Below are 12,117 nucleotides of genomic sequence, written 5' to 3' on the forward strand. Positions count from 1 at the left end.
TTTGAGGGATAGAAGTTCCCCGCCTCCCCCCCCCCCCCACAAAAATGCTCAGCTTCCCCCCCCCCCCCCCAAAAAAAAAGAATATATATATTGTTATCATTCAATATATAAGTAACTATACCGGAAAGATCATCTAAGGAGACTATATGACAAGGAACACGGAGACAGACTGCTGGCCTTACAACAGGCTCGGTTATCGTGCTGTACATTCTGTTTATGTGTCGAATAGCGACAGCATGGACAAATTTGAAACCAGAAAACCACGGATTAAGAAGACGCTGTTGTACACAATTTGTACACAAGTACGGGCATTCTGTCCGTTAGCGATGCAGTAGTCTAGTGGTTAAGTGAAAGGGTTATTAATCGAAAGTTCCCAGGTTCGAGTCCAGCGAGTTTAGGCATTGGGCTTTGGATTTTAAAAATAGATATTCATTTCCCATAATCCTTATCAAGTGCTAAGCGTCCTAAATTGACGATAATAGTCAATAGACCTTATTCACGATAGCCGCCAGGTTGGATTTGCTATTATCATGCAAATTAGCTACACACTTCTGAGGGGGCAAACAACATAAGTTCGAGAGGTTATTACTAACATCTTAGCCACACAGATGATTTGTTTCATGTTCATTGAATGTTTATCACCTAAGTAATAAAACAGAGTGCTTGCACAAGTTACTTCGATTTTTTTTTGATAAAAAAAAATTAGCAGATAACGAAGTAGAAAGTCAAAATGTCGGAGGCAATCAAAAGATGTAAAATTATTATAAAAGGTACTTAATTCTAAATTCTAAATGTACTTTTAGCAATGTTAATTCAATATTTCGACGTACCGATTTTCCGCAATTTGCCTTTATTCCAATTTTTGCCCCCCCCCCACCCCCAGCATAACACATGGCTAATTTGCATGACAATTTGAAAACCAACATGGCCGCTATCGTGAATAAGGCCTATTTAGAGAAACTTACGAATTGTCGATGATAGTCATTTGACCTCATTTCAGAGGTAGAGGATGGGTTGCCTTGATGGTGAAGTGGCTTCGTATTCCTGACTAGTAATCAGGGCGACTTGGGTTCGACTCCCACCCAGTGTAAAAACCAATTTTTCGGACGGGTGTGTCGAAAGGTAAAATTCTCTGTGCGCGCTCCACTCTCTCTTCAGTTACGAATATCCAATGAACATACTAAATATTCCGAGAACTTAAACTATTTACTATGAGTGACATGGTCACACTGATTACTGTACAATTTTCTGGATACTAAGCTGGATTTTGCGTTGACAACCATTGTGATGCTCTTGGTGTTGTTGAGGTTATATAATACATTAACGTAGCGTTTGAATCCTTTTCATTTGACGGAAATGAAAGGCTGGAATGGATTCAGGTTTTCATAAAGAAGCGCTCGTATCTGTGGTGATTTCTTCATGACTCAGTAACCCTTCTTTTACCAATTCTATTTTACTGAAGAAATAATACAACTACGCAGACCAACTTTAGTTTTCTGTCAAAGGAAATACTGGAATATACTCACAAAAGTTTGCAGGCACGTAATACAAAATCACTCAGTGGGTAAATTTGAATATATGTTTGCGATGTTTACAATCTTTGATCATAAAACCGAGAAAACAGTCTCTAGCAAGTTTCAGGCACACATTTCCCATTTCCAACAGATCGATCATTTGATGTGATTTTAATCAGTATTCCTCAAAAGTAATGGGATAAGTGACCAGACGTCTGTTATCCCATGCGTACAACACTCTTTCCCTCGGATTGTAATCCACCATTGAGTTGAGGCCATATTGGTTGGTGAACTTTATGTTGGGGTTCCACTGTTTTCCCGTCTTCGTGTCGTAAGCGAAGTTGATTGTGGTGGATCGGCTGTTGTAGCTGTCAATGGTGTAGATCACTCCACAAGCAACAAAGGCATTCCCCATCGAAGTGATCGGTTCTATAACATACAAGAGTAAGAGGCGGTTAATGCAATTTCACCATGATTCTACAATGTGCCACCATTGAATGCACTGCATCATGTCGGCGACAAATGCAAGGCTGATGATGTCATTGATCAAGATAAAAATGAGCCTCTCTATGGGTATTTCCGAAGAAATCGAAGACGCGAAGATCTGGAAGACTCACCGTGGAAAAAACGAGGATCTCAAGAATGATGCGAAGATCTGAAAATTGACCAAAATTTGCGTGATCAAATTGAACACTCAGATGTAAAACTGTCGAAACTCGTAAACACTACAGAAAATATCTGTTATTTCTGAATTTTGGCGTTTGACCACATTTCACTGCGATTTTGACAACGGTGTCAACAATGGTTTACAGTCGCTGCCGCGAAACCACATGATGCCATTACAAGGGATTACAAGGCTAAAAACGACAAAAATAGTCCGCTGATAATGTAATCAGTAATGAAATTAATGACGTCAATGAGAACCTACTAACCAATGGATTCGATTTCATTCGTATCATGTGACCTCATGTTGGTCGTGTCGCTGATCTTTAACCTCGCGGTCTGCAGAATACAATTGAGGTCACAATTTATTCATGGCAGATTTCGACTTAGAAGTCAAGTATTTTCTATATACCATCAACTCAAAAGATACCGAAACGCCTTCTATAAAGCCGTGGTGGTGTCGAACAACGTTATGGAAGCAGGGAAGCTTGCAAGCTCTTGAAAACGCTTAAAAGCTAAGGTAAGCATATCACTGACCAACACTTGTGGTCAACTTTGTTGTTTTTACTGTTTTTATAGGGAGAAATAATCGACTTAAGATTTTTAGTTCCAATCAAGACCTAAGTCGGCAAAATGAAGAAACGATAACAAATGATAATAAAATATTAAGTGACAAATTTTGACGACAGTGACCAGGTCTGTTATGTCTGTAATGCATCAATCAATTCCAGCGGTGCCCATCACCCCCCCCCCCCCCGGGCAACCGCGGGGCATTTGCTCAAGTTGTCAGTCCCGGGGGTGGGGCATTCGCAATTTTATCGCGGCCCTGGGCCTGGGCATTAGCCTACCCCGGGGCGACCCCCGGGCATTTGACACACCTGTTTTCGAATTAACATGGAATAGTTTATCGGAAAAGACGAGGCCTTCGTTAAAGACTGGCTTGTCCGTCACGGACTCGAAAAACTTGTGGATGTTTTTAAAAGTATGTTTTCTCAATTTTAGGTATTTCTTCATGTATACTTGTAAGCATATGAATATATAAAAGCGACAAGGTGAACTAATATCACAAAACAATCACTGACGTGAAGACTGCGTAAACACGACTACTTCGCATTTCGCATTCAAAACTAGCCTAGCAATTTTATATTCATAAAAGTGGAGTTAAAATACAGAAGGGTTGCGAATTCAAATGATGATTTTGCGAGCTTAAAATGCGATTCATCATCATTTAAAATGTCTTGATTCTTCACAGCGACAAGGTGAACTATATTTGGTTTATCAAAAAACGATCACCGACGTGAACACGGCTATTTCGATCCCGGGGGCGGGACATTTGCCCTCTTTCTTCGTCCCCACCCCGGGGCATTTAGACAGCTTTTGTGTCCCCACCCCGGGGAATTTGCTCATTTAAAAAAAAATGCTAATGCCCGCTACGCGCGAAGTTATTTACTTAGCGTTTCTTCATGCCGCAATTTTTTATTCTTTTGTGTGTGTTTATTGTTTCTATGTAAATATTTTAGAGTTTTGGTCAGTATCTTATTAGCATTTTTGTAATCGGTTAGCGCATTCAAAATTTTTACTGTTCAACTTGAAAATGACCGTCGAACGGTCGAAACGTCGCTGTTTTTTAACGTTAACTTTTATAGTTTAATCATATTGAGTGATTTATGCAATTTTCTATTAAAGTGAAATATTTATCAACTGTGAATAACACTGAATAAACGTTTAAACCATTTCAATTCGAAAAACGAAGATCTTCCTAAAAAGAAGGAAGATTTGCAAAAAAATCGCGAAGAAAACGAAAACCGTGGGTACCCATAGAGAGGCTCAAAAATGGTAATCAAATCGCGGTTTATTAATTCGTGCAATGTAAAACTTGCGGTGATTTGGTTTTTTCAGCTCGGAGGGAATCTCCGCCATCATCACGGTTCAAAGGAGTGTGGGCGGCAATGATGTGCAGGGCCGTAGCAAGGATTCACATTTCCCCCCAAAAAAGTAAAACACTTAAGTATAAAATGCTCAAATAGAATTTCATCCTTTAGAGAATTAAACTATAGCAAGAAAGAATCATTCCTGGTAAATTTAAATTACAATAACCATTTCTCAAGTAGTTAAAAGAAGTAAAAAACTTGAGAAATGGTTATTGTAATTTAAGTACAGAAAAAAAAAACAGCCAAAAAATTACAGCAAACGAGGAAGGTGACAAAACGCTCACATGGTTCATATGGGATTGAAATCTAGCACTTCACATTACACTCTATTCAGTTAACTCTGTTTAAAATATAAGTGCTACACGGCCAACGTTTGTATAAACGTAACCTTTCCTTGTACTTGTACATGTTCATTGCCGTGACTTTGACATCTTCACTTCCCACGGCCTGCTCCCGTCTGACCTTGCAGCTCAGCCGGTAGAGCGGCGTAGATCTAACCCGAAGGTCGTGGGTTCAATTCCCACCCTGGTCAGAGTTTTTCTCTGTCCTTGTGTGGGCCCAGTTCCATCTGTAGGGCTAAGCTCACATGGTTCATATGGGATTGAAATCTAGCACTTCACATTACACTCTATTCAGTTAATTCTAATATTACTTTTCTAAGCCTCTTGGATCATTGAAATGTACTGTGTTTTCGTTTATGACTTTTCATCCCCAAAACCATCGAACCCAAAACCATGACTTGAAATCTTTGTGTCAGGCAATGCCTCCTTTGAGGCAACAAAAGCAGACGCATTTAAATTCTTTTGCTTCAACAAATTGACAGTGCCAATTATCAATTGAAAACGCTTCTGAGTTTGCATAAGTTGCTTGTCTGGTTATTTTTGCATCGTATGTTTAAATCAGCCCCTATTGCTTTCAGCGTGAAGAACTCACTTATGCAGATTGGATTAAGCACTCATATTCTGCGGATTTGGATAATGACAACACTTTTCGCAGTATCTGGTAATTAGTGTTCCTCTCTGCTGTGCCACATCTGTTAGGCGACTTAAATATTCTCCGTTGGGAAACAAGCTTTGTAGTATCGCACTATGATTGTATAACAAGCTTTCAAGTTAAGCACACAAGCTTCCGATTCCATAACGAAATCGTTATCATGTGATGTAATTAGGCATTCTTTCACGTGATTTATGCCGAGAAGCACGGGACAAAAAGTCCCGGAAGATTGCGGGGAACTTTAACCTAACATCCCGATTCAACGTTGGGGTCCAACCTGGAATGTCACTTGGGTACCAGATTCATGCGACCTACATGTAACTGGATTCTCAGTATAAATAACACGACAGAAATCTGATTCCGAGATGGAACCGAAAGCTCGTGTGCTTAATTTTCACTTGAAAATAGGTCACGGTCACGTCTAAATATTTGATATGAAACTATCCAGTAACTTCTTCTTTCCTTGTATTTGGCACGTGTCTCCCACCCACAATGTCCACGTAGTTTAATGTACGTTACATGCGTTCCTTTTACGCGCACTATCACAATATTGGATTAATTTTTGTTTAACTAAAAAGACGCTTTTACCTGTGTTTAAGTCAAAAGTAAAGTAAATGTTGTTTGTCACCACATCGATTTTACTGGCCCTCAGTCTTTTATTGTTGTTGGTGTTTCCACATAACACCCACAAACCCTGCTCATCCACTGCCAGGTCCATTCCATTCAATCCACCCCATTCGTAAGTGTTACTTCTCGGTGCGCAATTGCTCACGCTTATCTGAGCCTCTTTTCCCTCTGAGCGCAGATTGTACTTCACAATTACGTTGGAACTTTCTCTAGAATATTAAAAGAAAGTATAAGGCGGACTTCGCGGATGCAATCAAAAACACCGTTGTTTGTATGGAGAGAAAGAGCTAACACATTGACGAGGTTTGATGTAAATAACAACTTCAGTGCTTTTCTGCTGGTGATCACAGGCTGTTTTCAGATTGGGTCGAAAAATCATGTTTTGTGGGAAGAAAGACTGTCCCAAAAGGTGAGAACACTGGGCTACTACCAAAGTGGCCTGGTTTCGATTTCAAGACTTGGCGTCATATGTGGGTTGAGTTTGTTGGTTCTCTACTCTGCGCAGATAGATTTTTTCTCTAGGTACTCAGGCTTTCCCTTCTCCTAAAAAACAAACGTTTTGTTTGATTTGATTTCAATGTACATTCCCCCCAATAAGTGCCACAGTGCTAGAAGACTTGCAGTGCTAAAAGACTTTTCCTCAGTTGTCTTTGTTTTTTCGTTTTGTTTTGTTTGCTTGTTTGTTTGTGTTGTTTTTTCAAATTTTACCGGGAGGAATCACAATATTTACCATTCTATACTTCAGTTTATTTTACAACCTAGTTCTCTCCCATCTCAGATTTAGTCAAAAGACGTAATATAATTATCATCTACAAAACCAGGACGAAACAGGATGGTCATGATAAACAAGGATTATGTGTCGTCATTTAGGGGAGTCAGGGGGGCTTAGTGGTTATCAACCGCGCCTCCCACCGCTGCGACTCAGGTTTAACCCTGGCCTCGAGGTCGTATGTGGGCTGAGTTTCAGTCGATCTCATTCTGACTCCGAGGGGTTTTCTCCGCGTACTCAGGTTTTCCTCCGTCATCAAAATCGACTCTAGATCAATAGCATCCGGGCTGATACCCTTGTATAGGAATAACCTCCGATATCTCTCCCTTTCATTATTGATTGAATGAAATTATTATTATTATTATTTCTCATGGCTTTTACGCTCTGGCAGATGTTATACCGCATCTAAACCAAAGGAGCGAGCCATAGCCAATGGCCAAAGGTCCTTTGGGTCATTCCCTCTTGTTAAGTTTTCCAGAACCTTTCTTAGGATCCTTGCTGTTCCTAACAAGGCTGTTTTCTGCAAGAGTCCTTTCTTGATAGCAATCCCTAGCTTCGTAAGCCATCCATCTAACCTTTTACTTACTCCTCCATTATTATTATTATTATTATTAGTATTAGTATTATTATTATTGTTATTATTAATTCTTTATCACTTAATTTCTTTTTTCTGTTTGAACTAAATGTTTGTCTACATAGCGGAAAACGAAAACATCATTAAAGATTACAGGTTTAGTTAATCTTGGAACTAGAGATAATCGGACTTGGTTTCATTCCGAACGGCAGAAAAAATAAAGCAGAGGTATAATTTCTGAAACAAAAGGGCCAGTCTAGTTGTTTACCTGTTGTAGTAGAGGTATGGTCCATACACCACAGCACCTGTTCCGTCCCAGTAATAAGGCAATGTGTACTTTTTACGCACCAAACCAGCTTTAAACTTGACCATGTTTTCATATTCTTCAAGCACATATGCATGATAATACTCCATAACAAATATAGTCTCAGTTCCCATGATTCCAAGCGGGTCTTTCATCCAGGCTCCCCATTTATATCGTCTTGCGTTATGGGTCACAGGTTTACCAATTAACTTGATGTTGGCACAACTGTCTGAAGAAAAGCAAAAGAAAGAAAAAAAAACCATTATAGTAGATCATAACTGACCCGACTAAAAAAGTAAGCAGAAATTAAACAGCCTTTGGCGATACGTCTTCCTCACCCAGGAATGTTGGCATTTATACTGAGTATTGCGCAACCTACAAAATCAAATTTCTGAAATAAAATGTATGCTTATCTCATCCTCAAAGCATAGACCTTTTTGCAGATGCGGCGGTCATTTTCATTTCTATTGTTTCGAAAGAAATTATGGGATGCTCAGGAGGCAAATTAATATGTATTTTCCCCCTGGGCATCCCATAATAGCTATTTGAAACAATAGAAATCAAAATGGCCGCCGTATCTGCAAAAAGGACTATGTTCCTTTCGTGTTAAGGAATTCCTAGGTATTGATTGAGTTGAAAATAACACAAGAAAAGCTAGCGCTTTCTAGGCCTTTATGAAATATATCTAGAAGAGATATTTTCAAATGAAGCCAATGTAGAGCTTCGGAGATCTCAAAATCCATTATCTACGTATTTCTAGGATAATGTTTGAAATTGTCCAATCAGAAGGGCGGATTTGAATCACGTTAACAAATAACATCTCTCGCCTTTTGACGAATTTTCCAACCACACTTTTTTACGCTTAGCATTAATTCGCTGAACTTAAAAAAGACCGGATTGAGCGTCTATTGTTTGGAGAAAAGCACAACAAAATCGCGGCAGCCATCTTGTTGTGAGAGGAATGTAATGTAGCCGCAATATTGTAAAAACCACTTTCAACGTTTCTCCGCATTATTTCCGTTTTTTATCCAAAACGTCACTGTCTATATACACGAAGCTTTAGCGTCAAATTTAGCTCGAAAGTGACCCCAGCAAAATAGCGGCTCACGCTTTTGTTGCCACAGGTTGCTCGATCCAGTCCTTTGCTTAAAAAAAATAGCCTGTTCCAGGCTCTCAGATAGTCGAGAAAACGAAAGGAACAGCCTGTGAAAAGCGAGTGGGGGCTTGGGTCGAGGCGAGGCGGGAGAGCCTGTAAGCATCTCTTTAAATTCTTCATTCCGCCCACTTTGCAAATAACCTTTCGCATGTCAAAATGTCAATGTCAAAGTGTTGAAAAAGGGCGGCATTGTGTGGTCCCACGCGAGTTCAAGCGCGATTCTTTTATTGTTGTTCAAAGGTGATGCGTTAATTCTCGTTTGTGCGAGTACGTTAGCCAGAATTTAAGGCAATTTTTGGGAAAATAACTTTACAAGCGAACGAAGGCATTGTCAAAGCAACCGGAAAACGAGTGTCAAGGAAATCACCCACGGGAGATTTAGCAAATTCGACCAAAAGACACGACCAGTTCGAAAGCTGCGAGTTCCCGACGCTCTGTTGACTTTTCCAAGGAAAACAGAAACCCGACCATTGAAGTTTCTGGCCGAGATGATAAGATGGCCTCATCAATAAACTTCAGCTCTGATGCATCAGGACAACCGATAATGAATGTGAAAGATTGATATTTCGTGTGGATGGCTTCAATTGCATTTGCAGTATACAGACACGTAGCCATCACCTTCGCTTCCTGAAAATCGCTTGATCTTCTAAAGCTTTAAGACATACAAGAGAAATACAAGCCTGTTTTCGGCAAATTTTTTTGGTTTTCTCTTTTTGCTCTCATTTTTTCGAAGGCGATGAAGGCAGAAATTTAATTGACCCGAGCTGGTGAATTCGAATACGCAGCCAAGTATTTGCTTAAGAACGAATAACAAAATATTGTATTTTTCTCGTTCGTCAGAGTTTTCAGAGAGCGCCGTTGAATGCTAACAATTGTGGCGTGCAGGGGAGATAATAGTTGTGTCAAATGCGAACTATATATCGTACCCAGTGATGCTATATTGTAAGCGGTGTGGAGAGATGTCGTATCACAACATTGAAGGGCTTTCACAACGCGCGGCAGTAACTGAAAATTTATGCTTTCACCAAAACCAGTTGGAAGCATTGAAAACGGCTCGTTTTTTCGACTTATTAAAGTTGAACAGACACAACTTTTGCTCGAATCTGAGGGCTTGTACGTTTGGGAATATTAAGACACTCGGTGACACAGTTGACCTCTTTCTTTCGTGCTCCGCGCGTGCATCAAAATGATGACGAAAGTGTTGATGTAAACTGTCAAAATTGACCAATCAGAGGGTATACCAGGAGCTGGTATACCGGAATGAAGAATTTAAAGAGATGCTTACAGGCTCTCCCGCCTCGCCTCGACCCAAGCCCCCACTCGCTTTTCACACGCAGTTCTTTTCGTTTTCTCGACTATCTGAGAGCCTGGAACAGGCTAAAAAAAAAGGGAACAAGAAGCCATCTTTACAATGCCATTTCATCCTCTGAATAAATCATGGCCATAGCTAGCGGAGGGGCAAGGGGGACAGTTTCCCCCCAAAAAATATTCGAATGAAAAATTAATGTAGTCTCTTTCTGAGTGTTAGGCAGATAGTTTGGACTTAACTGATATTACCTTTGAATCTTTTCACAGCCGATTCGCTTGTCTTGGTTGATAAAGATATTTTTTAGGGAAATCCATTTGGAGACATCATAGGCTAACCTGTTACTTAGCGATTCATCAATAGTTCAATAATAATAATAATAATAATAATAATAATAATAATAATAATAATAACAATAACAATAACAACAACAATAACAACAAAAACAAAAACAAAAACAATAATAATAATAATACAACTTTATTGGGTAAACAAAAATTACTAACCCTAAAACCAGTAGTTTGCAAAACCTTAACCTCTAAAAGTACCTGTCTTTCTAAATTGGACTGATTAATGCTTACTTATGACGAAACATCTGTGAAAGTAGCACTTCCGTGCCTATCCACAAGCAGGACAACTTGAATAAACAACAAGTAACTTAATTATTTACAGCCTGAACAGTATAAAGTGACTAAAAACATTTCAAAGAAGAAAGTAGTTTCTTGGAACAAATTACATGTTATGTTGAAGTCACCAAAAAAACTTGACGGAACAAACCAAAATCTTACAAGTGCGTGTGGAAGGCAAAACAAACCTTTCTGTAGAATGCTAACACTGTTGTCTGCTTTCGCCAAGTCACTCTTTTCCTCAATAATCATCCTATGCATCTAACAAAGTAAACAACAGGAATAAAGTAACGACCAATAACATAACGCTCTCTTCAGTAGTTATTTCTTACTGTAAAATTGTTAAAACACTGGAATAGACGTGTTGAGTTGAATGTATGTCACAGCCATAGATCGAGGAAAATACCTTAAAATACGCGTCCTCTTTGCCCGCTTTTTCTCAAACAACTTTGTCCGCTGAAGACTTTTGATCTTTACGATAACAATTTTAAGGTCAGTTTAAAGCTAAAAACCGTTTTAGCGGAATTGAAGCAACTTCAAATCATTTATTAAATAAAGGGGTAGAAGGTGATTGGGTAATGAGGATCAAATACATTATATATTTTATGCGATCCGGTCAGGGACTTCAGATTGATCATTTACTTTATCGAGTCTTTGTAAATGATAGAACTTCTTTTACAATTACACATCGCGTTAAAAAGCTGTGCTTAAGATTTATCATCGTCAGAAGTTCATAACCCAGAACAAGTCTCGATCTGCAATGGAATGAGGCCCATCAATTTATGGTATTAGGATATTAGGGAGCCGGCTACGGCGCAGAAAACGTCACTTCAAACTATCAGTTTGAGCTAATCTGAGTGTTTCACGATGTTTCCATCTTGTTAAGTTTGTACAATATGAGCGAAGTATCCTATGACCAGTCGGAGATTGGTAAGTAAGGATTTGAAGTAAGGAGAGAGAAGGAAAGATTCACTGCTGTTTGTCCACGTTGTCGTCAAAACCTGAAAACTGGTCATATCACGTCGTAGTTTTGACGAGTAAGGAAAGAGAAATGTACAAAAATGCGTGCCGCACGTGAAGAACGATTATTTTTTGCTCTATTCACCAATAATATTACTGGTTTTTGGCGTTGTCGTTGCCGTAGCCGTCCTGGTTTCTTAATCTCCCTATGGTCTATTTTTAGAACAGCTACTGCTAGATTTTTTGCGGGAACAACACTTGAGCGGCATTGCTTTCCGCGCACGATTTTGCATTTAGCACTGACCGCTGCAAGTGCAATCCCTCGTGCGGCTATTTGGCAGGGACATATCAGGAGAGTTGCGGTCATTAGGCCCAATCTGATTGGCGATTAATTATTTGGCGGGGCATGTATTCTAAATTTAGAGAATAGGGACCTTAAGATTCTGCGACGGCGACCTCAACGAGAACGGCACCAAATAATAGCATTTAATGAGCAAAACAATCACTCTGCACGTGCGGTGTGAAAATTTGTACATTTCTTTTCAGTTCTCTACGAATGAACGAGTCAAAATGGACTCGTGGGCTACTCTTTAATTGGTATTTCTTTTGTATTTTATAAGCAGAAAACCAACATACAATGATTCAAAAGCTTGTACAGTCTCACAGTTAAATTATCGCCACGAATTAACCGCAC

General features: G+C 39.4%; 1 protein-coding gene across 1 annotated transcript in view; it reads right to left on the reverse strand.

The window, feature by feature from the left end:
• Positions 1-909: 909 nt before the first annotated feature.
• The window catches only part of LOC137994368 (olfactomedin-like protein 2A), an 18,614-nt gene continuing 7,406 nt past the window's right edge, over positions 910-12,117 (reverse strand). The window contains exons 4-7 of the mRNA XM_068839944.1: positions 10,652-10,724; positions 7,340-7,604; positions 5,690-5,937; positions 910-1,943 (exon numbers count right to left, since the gene is read on the reverse strand). Coding sequence (XP_068696045.1) covers positions 1,690-1,943; positions 5,690-5,937; positions 7,340-7,604; positions 10,652-10,724 — 840 coding nt within the window. The 3' untranslated portion in view covers positions 910-1,689. The remainder of the gene's footprint in view (positions 1,944-5,689; positions 5,938-7,339; positions 7,605-10,651; positions 10,725-12,117) is intronic.

This window comes from Montipora foliosa, chromosome 3 (assembly GCF_036669935.1).
Source record: "Montipora foliosa isolate CH-2021 chromosome 3, ASM3666993v2, whole genome shotgun sequence".
In the NCBI taxonomy this organism is placed as follows: Eukaryota; Metazoa; Cnidaria; class Anthozoa; order Scleractinia; family Acroporidae; genus Montipora; species Montipora foliosa.